The sequence below is a fragment of the Diceros bicornis genome, chromosome 4, assembly GCF_020826845.1.
Source record: "Diceros bicornis minor isolate mBicDic1 chromosome 4, mDicBic1.mat.cur, whole genome shotgun sequence".
In the NCBI taxonomy this organism is placed as follows: Eukaryota; Metazoa; Chordata; class Mammalia; order Perissodactyla; family Rhinocerotidae; genus Diceros; species Diceros bicornis.
The window spans coordinates 82,952,958-82,969,037 of NC_080743.1; the positions used below are offsets into that span (position 1 = coordinate 82,952,958).

The window sequence follows — 16,080 nt, forward strand, 5'->3', positions numbered from 1 at the left end:
GCTGTCCCCTGTATGTCTCTAAACCAGATCCAGCCCAGGTTAAAGCCCTTGAATTCAAACTGCTTTTGGTGAGAGGACAGGAGTTGGGGCAGGGGTGGAGGATACATGGAATAAATCATCTCAGCAAGCAACTGTGCACTTCCCCAGCGAGGAGGGAAATCCTGGCCCTGAGGCTGACCACACTTACCTCTCTGGGTGACCTTGGCAGTCACCTCTGCTTCGGAGGGCAGAGTACCACCTAGAGCTCTTCTTTATGCCCCCTGAATCCACAGCAAATACCACAGGGCCCTCTGGGACAGGCTGGCTGACGCCCTGGCCTCATCCCTCTCCTCTCCTCTCTCCTCAACGTCCAGCTGCAGCCGCTTTACTGCATGCACGCCCTGCCGACCCGCACTGTCCCTCCTTTGAGCTGAGTTCCATGCTGTCCCCTCAGCCTGGAAGGCCCTTTGCAATGCTCTCCCTCAGTCCTCTGACAACCTTGGGCTTTGATGTCACCTCTTTCAGGAGGCCCCCTGATTCCCAAGGCTGGGCAGCTGCCACTCCGAGATGCTCCCGCAGCCCCCAGTACTTATCCCTACAGAGGCACTTCCCACACTGTCTCCCCGACTAACGGAAGGCTTTCTGGGGGCAGGAGCTGTGTTTGGTTCAACCCTGTATTGCTGGCGATTAGCTCAGTGCCTGGAGGACAGTAGGTGCTCTACAGAGAATCTGTTGAATGTGTGAGTCCTCGACACTGGGGAAGGCAATGCTAAGAATGCTACATCTGGGACAACCTAGATTAAGGGGCCCCAACTCCACACACCGGTGTTGGAGCGTCCCAGTGGAGCTGCTGAGATGCCACAGTCAAGGCCACACTGGACGAGCAGGAGAGTGTGTGAGAAACGCTGTGGTTGTGTATGGCTGGACCTGGCATGCATCCTGAGGGACGTGTCCTTTATGTGCCTGGGATTGGGAAAGGATGCCAGCCACAATACCCAGGCTAGAGGCCCAGGTGGGTCAAATATGTTAGTGGAGGGCATCCTGGTTCAGAGGGGGCACGAGCTGAGACGACCAGCAGACCTCCATTCTCCTATTCGAGTCTAAGTCAAACTTTTGCAAGAGTGATCACTAGCTTTCCTGTTTTGGTATTATAGTTACACGAATACTTTCTTAGACATTATCTTAGAGATTACAAAACAGGCAAAATACAGCTCTTCCTTGAAGTATTTCAATGATAATTTGAAATTACATTAATTTTTTATTTTTATATTTTCTTTCTCTATGTATCTCGTGTGTGTGTGTGTGTGTGTGTGTGCTTGTGCATGCGCGTGTGTGAAGGAAATAGATCAAAATTTAGAGTCCTAACAAGGCAGCTGCCTGGTTCTGCTCCAGAAAAATAGATATGAATTTTTTTAATGGATTCACATCTCACTTTGAACAGAAAAGCTGCCTTGAAATCTACTGCGAAACTTCCCTTGCTCACTTGACTGTCAAGAGAGAACAGTCCCTGAAGGTCTGGACTGAAATGCCAGGAAACCAGGGGCTGTTCTATCACTTCTGGGTCTAGGCCAAGTGGCCCCCAAGGTTCTAGAACTATTTTCAACCCTAGGGACACCAAGGCAGTTCTGGCTGAGTTTATGGTGTTCTTTTTACTGCCTCTAAGTCTTAAACAAGTTCAAAGTCTTGAACTAAAAATGACCTCTGGAAAGGGAAGAAGGGAGAATTCAGGGTCAAGAGGGAAGACTATTAGAATGGGGCCTTTGGTTTATGGGTGAATCTTGCTGAACCAAAGCAACTTCTCTGGCTTCCAAGAGACAAGAGCCATTTCCTACATTATCTTGAAGGAATTTGACTGCTGCCAGGTCAGAAACAGACAGGACCTTGGGACAGTTTTGTAGGAACACTGAACATAGCACCCCCTCTACACAGGAAATTCTTTTGATTCTTTCAAGCTAAGTAAGTGAGGGTGGGGGCGGGTCCCCTCTAGGCAGCACCTTTAATAGTTGCTATGGAGACGTGAGTCATCTTCTTTAGAGGATGTGCCTTTAGACACAAGGAGAGGAACTCCGGGGAATTCTCGGGCTCTTCTGACCTTGGAACAAGTTATTTAAGTGACTATCTGAGTCATTATATGACTATCCAAAACATTTAGGGTCTTAAAGAGATTCACATCTAGTTTCAGTGCTTAACTAGCCTGGAAAATACAGACTCCCAGTTCAAAGAACAAAGAGACATCAAACCCTAGCCCACAACAAGGGATTTCAAGTCAATGGTCCAGGTCTTTCCTCTATCTTTGGAGATCAGAGTCTCCCAAACTTCTCTGCAAAGGTAAGGCTTTTCACCTTAAAAAGATGCAGCTTGTGATGAAATAAGCCTTGGGATCCAGGAAAGAAATCACAGCACTCAAAAGCCTGTTCTGGTTGTATCTGGTATCTAAAGGCAGAAGTACCAGGTTCCTTTCCCGGATGCTGAAAGGATTCCAAGGGGAGAGATGTGCCTAATTCTCAAAGCCTTTTCCTTCTGGGCACTAATGTTCTGTAAGTCAGTGGCCTCTCCTGGTTTGTGTGTAGCTCATCAGATGTGGGAAGGCCAAGGAAAACACTTTTCATGGGGAAACCAAGCTGGTGATGAGCTAAAGAGAGATTCTGGAAGGTAGGTGCCCCCAAAGGCTTGTTTTCACAGGGTTGCAAAGGGCACAGTAATAATAAAAAAATTGGGGAAATACTTGAATGACATCTTTCTTTCTTTCAACATGGGCATTCAGGTTGGATAGATGCATTCCACACGTAAGACACACTACTCAGAACATGAGGGGAACAGATTCACTCCATAGGATTATTGTGAGGGCTACACAAGACGATTACAAAATGCTTAGCACAAGATCTGGCACAGAGTGAGTATAAATCATAAATATTAGTTCCTTTTCCTCTTTTCCCCAGATTAGATTAGATTAGATCCCAGAAAAGGTACAAGAGTCCCCTGAAAAACATGGCATAGCTAGTGAGTCCTACGGTTTGTCACAAAAGTAAATATGTTCACCCACAATCCTCATTTTCTGCCATTGCTTTTTGACTCTTTTCCAGAGTCAATCAAAAAGGTGACTGAAGTGAAGGACATTTTCTTTCCCCCTGGAAAAACACATCCATTCATTGGCCAAAGGCAAGTCATAGACCTCATTCATGAAATTCCAAAGGTTTACTGCAGGGACGTGTGCAGAGTGAAAGCCGACTGCCTCCCCCAGCTTTACATGGGCCCATGGGGTCCAGTAATCCACCTGTGACAGCGAGAAGCCAAAGTTCCTGCTTCAAGCCACTGTTTCATTACGCCCTTAAATACATATTCCCTCTTCCCGACTTTGCCTTATTTTTCTTCTGGGGTTTTAAGCAACTTAATAAAAAGTTTAATTTCTGAGACGCACAAAGAAATAAAGCTCTGAGAATGTCTTCCAGGGGGAAAAGCATGGAAGGCAGATTTTACGCATTGGAGAGTACAATCTAATGCCTTTTTTTTTTTTTTTTAATAAGGGAGTTGGGAGGAGGAGGGAGAGAGCCTTAGATACCATTGTTTTGTCTTTCATAAAGAACATATCAGAGTCCCGGAGTCCAAGATTCAAAGTCAGTATTTTCCTGGATTAAGAATTTGATAATCTTCCTTTCTATGAAACCAACATACTTAAGCGAGTCTCTTTTCTAAGACTAATAGAGATGGAATGTTCTTTAAAATTCTTGTCCGATGTCTAAGTAGGACTTGTAATCAATAAGCCAGTCTGCCTCACAGGCGACTGAGGTAAAATTCATAAGAGGTATAATCTCTGTTTTTAGCAGGCTTATGGGAGTATCTGGCCCTAAGAGAAAAAAATTAGCAATGAAGTCGAGAAGAGGACAAAGTTATCCTCAAAGTGGGATGGCATCGATGGGACCAAAAAGTGGGCACCATCATCCCTGGGCCTGCTCCTGGGGGCTGTCAGGTTGCAGGCACGACCATGCCCGACCCTGGGTGAGCCCCTGATGCAGAAGTGCTTCCTTATAACATGGAGGAGGTTGGCACCAGGGCGGAGGACTAAAGAATTGAGGCTACTCCTCAGTCAGGTCATCTCTTATTCGAGTCATCAAAGCCCAGTCTCAGACCATGGGCACTGCAGACGATGGGGAGAGCCTTGTCTCCCAGCGGGCCAGTGGGTGGCCCCTGCTGTTTCTGAGGGCTGACCTAGTTTTCTGGTCTCCAGACTTTGTACCTTCTTTGTTCCTAAATAGACCATAACACCACTCTATGCTCCAGCCTGGGGCTAGGAGCCATCACTGAGGCAAAAGCCTCTTTTAAGGCTCTCTGCCAGTGACAAACACGTATTCAATTATGACAGCAGTACTCCATGATCCTGAATCTCTGCCAACCAAAAGAAAGTCGCATATAAACTGCTGAACTTTTACAACCCTACAACTCAGAGCACATAGGGCGTGTGTAATCCAGCTGTAAATCTTGTTGACAGTCGGCCCCACCCACTGGCCGCTGGGCAGCTGGATCTTGAACTGTACCTGGCACACAGCCATTCTATCAACTCTCTCTGCTAAATGCTTCTCAGCCCATTTCTCATCCTTTTCCTCCCTCCATCCACCAGGCCATTTCCCTCCCTCCCTCCTTCCATCTCCCTGAGTCCTCAGAGATAATAGCCAGCAGAAGCACTAGCTTCTGGATTATTCTTTTCATTGTATCTGAGACAATCTGCTTAATGTTCAGATACACAGGGGAAAAAAAAGGCAAAATATTTTTGCATTAGACCCTTTCAGAAGGCATAAAAAAATATTAAGTACAAACACAAATCACTTGACAATTTTATGATTAAAACCAACAAATGAGAAACAGACAGTTTTGAGTGTTGCTAGCATAATCAAGTGTTTCACGCCAACCTGCTGAACCACCCCATTTCTCAGATCTATTTCTAGAGGTACCAAATGTGTCTGTAGAGGAAATCATGTTTGCACATCAAAAAGGTATCCAGTGTTAAACCGGGGAGACAGAACTCTGGGTGGAAAGCCACTGGTCCACGGGCATGACACTTCTGGTTTTATGAAACACTCACAAGTCAGGTTCCCAAGAATCACTTGGTTCTGTGTACATGTGTATCGTCCCCAAATGTTAAACATGACTGTAAGAAAAATGACATGAGCATGTTTCATCTTCGGGTAGAAGGTGGTGATTTTCTGGGAAGACATGATCTGAGACACCCCGAAGAGGAGTCAAATGGAAGACGTTTAGCGTTTGCTTCATTCTTGCTTGATAAGAACAAGAAATGGGGGGAAAAGGTCATCCACATAACAGTGAACAAAGACCCCAGTGGACAAGTTTGAGGTGGGGCTTAGCAGTTCGTTTACAGTTGAGGAAAACTATTTTAGTCACTTGGCCAAAAACCATACAAAGGGAGGGAACTTAAAACCCTAGGCGACTTGACTCTCCCTGCATTTTTCTGCTTGAAGCAGGATAAAAAGCCTTAAATTTTGGCTGCATCTCTATTTATGTAACAACCACAGCTGCTCCCCAGAATAGCTGCTGTTGGCTGAAAGAATTAAGGGCTTTTGTTGCTAACATTTGAGTCCATTTTCTATAGCTCTTGACTGAGTTTCCTTCCTCTCACTTTTGTGCTGGGGGTCTAAAAACAGATAAGGAATCTCACCATTAGCACATCAACGGTGCCATCAATTGTGTAATGGATTTTAAAGTTGAGGCTCATCTCAGCCAGAACAAACTGAACTTCTTCTATTCTGTGGCAGGTGATCTCTTGACTACCTAGAACATATTAACTACCCACCTTTGGAGGTTGGTAGTGTGGCCAATATCGAGGCCCTTCATATTCTCAACCCCAAAAGAGAGAAACCTACAGTGCTCCTTCTCTGTTTTTGTGGGACAAACCCAAACCTGGACTGCTGGCGTAGCATTTAATAGGGTGCCCTCCCCTGAAAGTAACAAAGAGGACCCTCGGCAAAGCTATCAAACACGTTAAAAAAATACAAAAGTTATTTTCTCCTTTTGATTGCTATTTACTTGTGACAACATTTGTTAAAAATATTACTTCTGTCTTTGAGAAGAGATCACTCTCTTCATAGAATATGGAAAAATAAACTCTACCAAACCCACAGTTAACATTTCCCACTTCCGCCCTGGGGCTTTGGCCTGTGCATCACCAGTGTAAAGGTACTACGTTTTCCAGAAGGCAAACACTTCTCACTGTACTATTCAGTGCTGTGAGTAAGAGAAAAAGGCAGAGGCAAGGCTCATGTAACATTTCAAGGGGAGAGAATTAGGAAGTAGGATGGTTTATTTGCTAACGAAATGAAAGGTAATGGGGTGGTTTCAGGCCCTCCTAAAAAGTCCTGGGAGGTCCCTTCATCTCTTCTGAACACTTAGAGCCCTGCTAATGCTTGGTGGGTTATTAATGGGAGGGTACAGAGCCATGAAGGTCAATTATCAGTGTCATTGCAAAGGAGGGCTCATCTTCCACACTCAGGATCATTGTAAAACACTGAACTGGATGAATGGGAGAAGACAAGGATACATAAAAACAGTAAAATGTTTATTTTCTTAGAAAAAAAAAGGGGGGAAGAGGGATTCAAAATGATTGTGATCACACTTCCGTCTGCATCTGAGCAAAGCCAATGTTGCAAGCTTAATCCTTGATTAAGATACCTAGTAAATGAAAGAACCTGCTGCTCGCTCCTACGCCACTTCCAGACGTCATGTCACAACATGCTTTTAACCAATAATAGCTTCTCTACTTCTTCTTAGCAGAGAAACAAAGCTTGCCATAGCAACCATCCCATCTCCAAAGCACAACATTGCCAGTGAGAAGCCAGGCTCTGGACAGCTCAGGAGGGACAGGGAGGGAGAGAGGGAAGGAGATGCTTGTCTTAGAAGCGGAACCATCTAGAATAGAAGTTTGATATCTGAGTTCGCCACTACCTCATCTTATAGAAAATAGGTTGGAGAGCATCTGTAAAACCAACAGGATCTTTAAGGTGAAATTGCAGAATTTTGCTGCATACCTGGACACAAGAGAAGTGAAAAGTTGCAACAAGTTTTAACTAGCAGCAACAAAGAAAGTTCAATAACAGTTTTTTGTTTGTTTTTAGCAATATTCCTTTGCAAGTTCATTAAGAAACACTGTAATTTAATGGGGCATACGATATGGAACGATCTTCTTTTGCTATAGAGCTGTTCGTTGAAGAGAACCGACCTTTGCAAAGATTTCAACTGGGGTGTAACCTATTTACACAGTAGTAGCTCCGGGTTTGAGTGGTAGAATTGGTGCTATGTGATATCTTCTTCTTCCGAACAGTAATCTCGACCCTTGAGGGGAAAAGAAAAGAGTAACATGTGAATGAGAAATTCAAAGCAGAGCCTGAGACAGTTATTTGCAATCAATTTTCTCTCAGTATATGCCTCCTGGCAACAGAATCCAGGCTTTATCAGTGACTGCCGAGCACAAGGTAGATACGTCATAAATACGTGTTGGCTGATTTATAAACTGTGTATACCTTAAGGCATGGGAGTTTTACCAAGCCCCAAATAAGCTGTTATTTTATATTGGTAAGAACTTGTACGATATTAGGCATCTACAAGACTCAGCCTTTCACCAAGAAATTACCAAATGGACGATCCATTCAGGAGACCAATATCTTATGAACAAGAGAAACTGATATGAACAATGAACAAGTCACTTTCAGCTGGCGCCAGGGCTGCTCAAATTCCACAGCTCTATCTCCATGCCTGGAACTTACAATTTTATAGAGGGGGATGGTACGATCCAGGGACATCTTAGTTTTAATCCACTCTAAATTAAAACAGGGATTAAAAACAAACAAGGATTCACTGAATATGTATCATATATTCAGGACCATGTTTGGTATGTGTGGGATGCACAAGACAGGCAAATATGCTTTTGATTCATTTGCTAACAAAACAGATTACTTGAAAGCTTAAGGATGATATACAATTGTTACTTTAGAACATATTTCATCCTCTCTCCAGTAGGTTATATATTCTATGAAGGCACGGTTAGGGCTGGGATTTAAGCTCCATATCTGACCTAGCTGGGTTGTCTTGGTCAAAGCACAGAGCTTCTTGGTGTGTAATCCCTGACAGATAGTATGAAACAAAAGTACGCACCCAGCCTGCATCACAATATCATAGATAAGGGCTTTGTAAAGTCACAGGTTAATACTATTTGCACCTTTTGACCTTTTTCTTTTTAAATACACACTACATGTTTCAATTTTTTGAGAAATATTCCTTTAAAAACAGAATTTTCTAAATAGCTGGAACTAAGTATCTAAAACTTAAAGAAAATAATTTTGCATAAAACTATTTCTCGATGTATTACGTTTGTCACAATATCTGTATATTAGAAATATTTCACATTCTCCTAATATTTAAGCATCATCATAATGAATTATTGTACCATCTGGCTGGGTGGTAATCCTGGCTCTGTGACTTACTAGCTCTGGGATCTTGATCAAGTTACCTCTCTGTGTCTCAGTTTCCCCATCTGTAAAATGAAGATAACAACAGTACCTACTTCACATGTTTCTTAAGATTAAATGAGTTAATAGTAAAGTGATTAAATAGTGCCCAGCACATAATTTTATACACGTTGTATGTGTGTGCGCACATGTGTGCAGGTGTTGATAAATTAAAAAATGCAGCCACACAATGAGGTCTTCAGGGCCGCGGAAGCATCAGGGGTTGCCTGTTCCCATGCTAGATGGCCCCAGACTGCTTGTTCTTTTTGAACGTGATTCACTAATTAGCCTGTTTTGGTTTCCTCCACCATCAGATTGCCAACCGTCACCCCTGCTTCTTGCAGAGAGTCTGAGCCCAGGCTCATCTCCAGGCTTGTTCTACTTGCTGCATAAAATGTCTTGTGGGCAGAGAAACTAGGTGACCAATCGTCCTGAGAAGAGAAGTGTGTACTCAGTAGTCATTCTCCCACTGACAGCCTCGCTGGTGACACTGCCCAAGCAGATGCCATCCCTAGACCGCTCAGGACTCACTCTCTGAGCCACATGTTGGAGAGCTAGAAAGGAGGACCTCACGCACCCTGACTGTTGGAGTTTATTCTCTGTTGTGGGAAACAGGACACATCCAAACATATCAACACCGTGCTAGAAACGTATCAGACAATGCTCTCCACATCTCCTCAACTCCCGAGGCTCGGGAAGTGGATTTGCAAATGGACGCTGGGCGTTTAGCTGGAGGGGAAAGGCAGGGCTCATGGAGTTGTCATGGAGGTTGTATTAGGAAAGGAAAGAGGACATTTGCAGCATATATAGGGACGTACATACTATTGTGTGACCTTGGGAAAATTACCAGTCTTTGGTTTCCTGGGGATAAGCGTGGTCTGTCTCACAGGGTTCTGATCAGGATGAAACGGGAAAAATATGCTGTGTGGCAGGCAGTCAATAAACACTAGCTGCTGCTATGATTACTATTACTACTATTAAACCCCGTGTTTGCTCAGTCCCCTGGCTGGGGAATAGGGACCTCCTTTCTGTGGCTATCAAGTGAGGCCTCAAATCAAAGGCCCAGCTGGCCAAAGTGGGGTTCAGAGGGCTCCTCATCCACAAGGAAGCACTTGAATGCAATGACAGACAGACAGACATAGACTCAAACACACACACAGACACATACACACACACATGAGCTGGTGTACTCATTGATAAAGCAGTGTTTCCAACTTGGTAAATGAGTTACAGGGTTATGCAGCAGAAGGAGCATTTCAGACCCTCAAAGTTCACTGTTACCATATGAAAGCACCTCGTTTTTGCGGGACAAATCTATATAAACCCTCTCTGTACACCCAAGACTGCAACTTTCATTTCCTCCTCTGAAATTATTATAATTACTAGGAGAAGGAGAAGGAAAACTGCATTAGTTGCTTTGCAGACACTATTTCATTGGCTCTTCACACCAATCCTGCAAGGTAGGAGTGGTGCCTGTTACTTGTGGGGAAACCTCAGGGAAGCCTAAGACCACAGGGCCAATCCTTGCCTTTTTTGTTACGACAGTAGTGAGTTGATAACTAAAGTCAAATTCAAATCAGTTTCATTTTTGTTATTATCACCTGTCAGCAGCTCTGAGAACCAAATATTTTATGAACAGAAAAATGTGGAAATCAAAAACATCGAGACTAAGAGCTCCCACGTGGCCAGTGTCGTTTTAAGAAAGAGGAACCCAAGAGAACTGTTACTGACGTGGCCACATCTCAGCACCACGATGGGCCCCAGCTGCACACTGGCCCTATCGGGTCGGACAGGGAGCTCGCTTCTATAATATGACTTCATGTCTCATTTAAATTTTTAAAGAACTGTGCTAAAAGGAGAACCTTAAAACCTTCAGCTGTCAGAAGGCAGGAAGTGGGAGTGAGCTGGGTTTGGGAGATGCACAGCAATTCTCTCAGCTGAAGCATGCCCTGTCCCCCTAAGGGCCTACAGAATGGAAGGCTTTGTAAAGACGCTTCACGCAGTCAGAATTAGGGACTGGTAGACACAATTCCACCCTTGTGCAAAGGACACACTGAAAGCTATAGAGAGAAAGATCCCTCTGAGGCCCTCGCAAGCTGGAAGAATGGAAACGCTCAATGAGGCTGACAAGGAAGGGCTGTCTGAAGAACCACAGGGGCATTTTGGTGCAGGCTCAAAAAATCTCAAGGAGCTTTTGCCCACCTACATTTCCCTGACCACGCCCCCACGCTGTATAGATTTCCATGTCCTCTTCGTTTGTCTGCATTGTTTTCTTGAAAAGTTAAAGTTTATGTCAACTCAGAACATATATTTCTAAGGTTCTAGGGTAGGATTCTTTGTTTCTTGAAATGTCTAGACTAAGAATTAGAGATATTAAGGAGTAGAGAAGGAAAGGAGATTATCCTAATTTTAAATTCTGCTAGCTTACAGAGGAACAGCTCAAAGAGTGATTTCAAATAAAGAAATTGTTTCTCCAAAGTGCCTACAGTACTTTTCCTCCTCAGGGTTAAGTAGACAGACAGTCTAGTGCTGGCTGTGCAGTGTCATGTGTGATTTTGTCATAGAAGTCTTCAGTACATTTCTGTAGACAGGTGTGCATACAGCCTAATACATACGCCTCAAGGATTTAACAACCAGTTGTGAACTGAATATTTTCCCAAATGGAGTCTTCTTAGAACTAGAAGAAAGTTACCGAGAGGAAGCACTGAGTCTCAGTTTCCCCATCTGTAAAAGGGGGGCACTGAGACTTAACCTGCAGTGTTGTTGTGGGAATTAGAAGTAATACACAGAAGGTGTTTAGCAAGCTTGGCACATGGTAGGTACTTAATAAATTAGAGCTCCTATGATGATACTGAAAAATGAGATCAATAGACCCAACAGTTAATAAACTGTCTCTTAAGAAACGGGGCCCATGAGTGGATCAGTCAGTTACATTCAGGTCCTCAAACACGCCGGGCACCTCAGGGCCTGGTGCTTGTCCTTCCTCCCCCTTCCTGGCTCCCCCACCCCCAGCCCTCCCCCCATCCATTCCTTCTCATCTATTACTGCTCAAATGTCACGTCATTGTCTTCCCCGAACACCCTATATACAGTAGCACTTCTTACTCTGCTTCATTTTTATTTATTTTACTTCTCATTACCTGACATTATTAATATATTCATTCATTTCTTTATCCGCCGTCTTCCCCCTTGAATAGAAGCAGCGAGTGGGCAGAAACTCTGTTATGCACCGCTGCAGCCCCAGGATTAGAGAGACTGGTGTTGGCAACATGTTAGATGCTCAACAAATATTTGTTGAATAAATGAAAGGATGAAAAATATCTAGAGAGTTCTGAAATTCTGGAGTTGGAAGGAGACCTAGAGGTTTTCCTCTCTGACCTGGCATCTAATGTAGGGCAGGCCTCCGTTTACCAAAATTCCAGATAGGGAGCCTTCTCTTTTCAGCTAGAACACATCAGATACTTTTCTGAGCTGCCCATGAAACTGCTCAGCAACTGAGCCCAAGCCTGCCTCTCTGTAACTCCCACAGAATGGCTTAGTCTGGGCCTTTGGAACCAGAGGACAGGTCTTCACAGACAGACAGCATCACTTGCTCTGTTACATGAGAATGACATGGCTTCCATCTGGGTCAACCTCTCTTGCACGTGTGTCAGTTTTTCCATATTCTTTTAAGAATAGACCCACCAAAAAACTCACCATCACAGAATAAGATATCCCAGAAATATAGCCTAAGATATGTAAGAATTAATTGTCTGACAAAGGAGATCACCAGAAACAAGAGATTCTGAGAGAATCAGTGTGCTAAATCTTAACAATAACAGGACAAAACCTAAAACTGAACTTCTGTCAAAGCTCTGGGGAGGGAGATGACTCCCAGCCTCAAAGGACCAGAAAAAGATCACAAGGAAAAATAAAAAGATGAACACATTTGATCATGTAAAAACAAACCTTTGCATGTCAAAAAAATAATAAAACAAAAAGGCAAATCTCATAATGGGAAAAACACGTGCAGGATACAATGTGTAAATGATAAAAGTCATATGAGACCCTCATAACAAGAAAAAATGAACAGTAAGAGGATCTCAATGAGAGCAAACGCCATGAAGTGGAAACTCATTCAGAACAAGATAAAACCAGTACACACGCAAATAGAAACACAGTCTACTTCGGTAATCAAAAAATACAAATTAAAATAATTAGCTATTATTTTAAAATAGCAACACCCAATTCTTTAGAGGGTACAATGAATTGCTGGCAGCGGTGTAAAACGGTACGGCTACTTTGAAAAGTAGTTTGAAATATGTATCATGAGTCATAAAAATGTTCATACCCTTTATTATAGCAATCATAGAAATCAGGATCAAAGATAAACCCTAAAATACACGTTTTTACAAAATATATGCATTGGTTCCCTGGGGGTGGAGGTGGGAATGGGGACTGACTGTAAGCAAGCAGGGGGGATCTTATTGAGATGATGGAAATCTAAAACTGGAGTTGGTGATGGCTGTGCAATTCGGTAAATTTACTAAAAATCATTGAATTATATGTGTCAAATTAGCAAATTTTATGGTATGTACATTATACCTCCATAAAGTTGTTAAAAGTATATGTGCAAATATTTTCATTGCAGCATTTTTATTAGGCATGAAAAAAAGTCAATCTATTATCCCAAAGAAAAAATGTTTACTAATGAATAGTTCATGTACTCTCTGCTAGCAAACAAACAAACAAACAAAACAGGACCAATGACTCCTTATGTCCCAAACAGGCAAGTCCTTCTTGCCACCACTGTGCTTTCCCACACACTGTTCTTTTCTCTCATCCCCACTCCCCTGCCTTCTCCACGTGGCCACTTAGTCTTTATGAACCTGTTCTAATATCATATCTTCAAGTGATATCATATCCCCAGTTGCTCTAGGGAGAATTGGTCTCTTGCCTTCACAGTGGTCCCTCCATCCCACCACCACATTTTACAGTAATTTTAGCCAAAATGTTTACCTCCCTTACTCTAGGGGGCGGGACATGTCTCTTATTCATCTTCATCTTTTTGATATCCAGTGGAATCCTTGTGTGGCCCACATCACAATGGTTATGAATATTCAGGTGTTTGGAGGGAGGCAGTGATGAATGTGTGTGTATGTGAGTGTGCGTGTGTGTGTGTGTGTGTAGGGATGGAGGCTGTCGAATGTCATTATACAGGAAGTGTCCTGGGACTTTAAGAAATGAAGCAAGTGGTCAACATTTTGTGGATCATGCTGGAAAGAGCAGCCCTCTTTAACAATACAATTGATAAAGAATCAGTTTTGAGCAAAAGTATCAGCAGAGACTGGGCACAGCCGGTTACAAGAAGAGCCTGGAACTTAGGAGAGGTGCACAGGACTGCAAGGAAGTGGGGCAGAAGTTGATATCAGAATCCCACTGTCCACTGTTCATCATTTTTACGTATAGAGGTAATACCTATGTAAACTACATGCGGAATCATGTCTAGTTCTCTTTCCCATCGGGCATCTTAAACTCAGTCTTTTGCTGTCATCACAAAGTTCTGAGTTAAAGAACCTCATGGGTACTGCAATGGTGCCAGATAACCAAATATTCCCATCAAGATGTTTGGAGAAAGCAAACGTGAAGCTTTGTAATGAAGGCTCATTACAGAAGTTTGTATTAATGAGGCTTATTTTTGTCTGCAAGTGTGAGTTGTGATACTCATCATTAAAGCAGGCTCTTGTTTGTTGACTGACTGAAGAATTCATCCCCCCTCCTTAACCTCTCTCGATGACACTGTGACTCTCTGTTAGTTTCTGGCCTGTGCATATTTTTGATTCTCCTACTTCTTGTCTGCTTCCCTTACATGATTCATCTTCCTCTTCTCTCTTCCTAGCTGTGGGCTTTCTGGGCACCCAAGAGCATCCTGATTAACGAAACACAATAGCCCCAACTATTTTGGTGCAGAAATTTAATGGGCCATATCCCTCCTCTGCCCACCTAATACCTATTTTTCCCAATCTTTTCTTCGATGTATCACCATCCAGAGGCAACCTCAGATCCAAGTTTCTACAGGAATCTGGACATTTACGCTCTATCCCTGAATTAGGAATACAGGGGCAGGAGAGCTGCATCCCACAGCTTGAGCATCTGTGAGCATCAAGCTAGAATCCAGAATAAACATGAGAAGGAGAAGGGAAAACGGTGGAAAAGTGGAATGAAGGACACCCCCAGGGGCTGCTGTTTAATCCTTTCCCCCGCAGGACTGCGGGCCGGCAGGAGGCGCCTTCCACCCCTTCCTCAGGGCTGCGAGTGTCAGAGCCTCTTCAATCAGGGAGCGTTTCAGCAGCATTTTCATTTACAGTCCAACAACACTTGATAACAACAGTTTTGAGGAAATGCTGAAGAAAAGCAAAAGTAATTAGTTGTGCTGTTCAAGTCTCCTCCCCCGGCTTACTTCATTAGAAAAATCAATCGAGGCATTAATGGCTGTCTCCGTTTCTCATGAGCTTTATTCTAATTAGACTCACACGTTATTATTTCAGTTGAAAAAAGGTCTCATTTGTAATGAGCAGTGGGAGTGTGACAGCCCCTGACTGTTTCTTTGACTATATAGAGGAACGATCACCGTGATAGCAGCAGCAGTGACAACAATCGCAGTATAGTGGGCTTTCCATTTCCACAAGAGAATAAGGACTACTAACTAAACAGCGTTAAGCCCCCCACGAAGTGTTTATTATACCCGAATCCCCATTCTACTGAAAAAAGGGAGGATATTTTAGAAGCTTTAAGGCACATGTTTCTCAAGCTTTATCTGACATTGGCACTCAGAGGACTTCAACCATGCTCCTTTCTCACGAGGAGGTGAGCAGGAGGGAGGATAAAGAAAAGCAGGGATAAAGAACGTGGGATGGCCCTGTCTCTAGGCCATATTGAATGGACATCCTAGAGCAGGGGTTGGCAACGTTCTCTGTGAAGGGCCAAATGGTAAAGATTTTAGGCTTTTGCATTCCACACAGTCTCTGTTGCAACTCTGCCGTTGTAAGTAGGAAGGGAGCCATAGACAAACGTAAAAGAATGAGTGTGGCTGTGTTCCTATAAACCTTTATTGTGGCCACTGAGGTTGGAATTCCACATAATTTTTCACATGTCAGAAAACATAATTCTGCTTTTTATTTTTCCCAAGCATTTGAACATATAAAAACCATTCTTGCTAGATTTGGCCCATGGGCTGTAGTGTGCCCACTCCTGTTGCTGAGAATAGAATTACCATCAGTGGGTTCAGAGGCTAACACTGTCAAGGGTCTGGCCCTCTTCCTAAGAGCTCAAACAGCAGAGATAATTTCCATCTTGAGAGAAATGTTTCTCAAGATGGGGCCAGAGTTCTCCTCCAAAATGTCATTTTATAAAATTGTGCTTATTTTACAAACAAGAAAACCATCAACTAAAATCAAAATTAAATTAAAAATATTTCCTACTGCCCCATGTTCCCAATAAATCAGAGAGAGCTCAAGTTTCATTTAAATCTCTGTCCATATGTAGGCCATTTTCATATAGTTTCAATCCCATGAGGCACAATTTTTTTATCTTGCTTTTTTCACTCAACGTTA

The 16,080-nt window shown here is 43.2% G+C and overlaps 1 protein-coding gene across 1 annotated transcript in view; it reads right to left on the bottom strand.

Annotated features, from left to right (window-relative positions):
* Positions 1 to 6,523: 6,523 nt before the first annotated feature.
* C4H1orf21 (chromosome 4 C1orf21 homolog) overlaps positions 6,524 to 16,080 on the bottom strand; it is a 216,821-nt gene continuing 207,264 nt past the window's right edge. Inside the window, exon 6 of the mRNA XM_058539888.1 lies at positions 6,524 to 7,317. Coding sequence (XP_058395871.1) covers positions 7,279 to 7,317 — 39 coding nt within the window. The 3' untranslated portion in view covers positions 6,524 to 7,278. The remainder of the gene's footprint in view (positions 7,318 to 16,080) is intronic.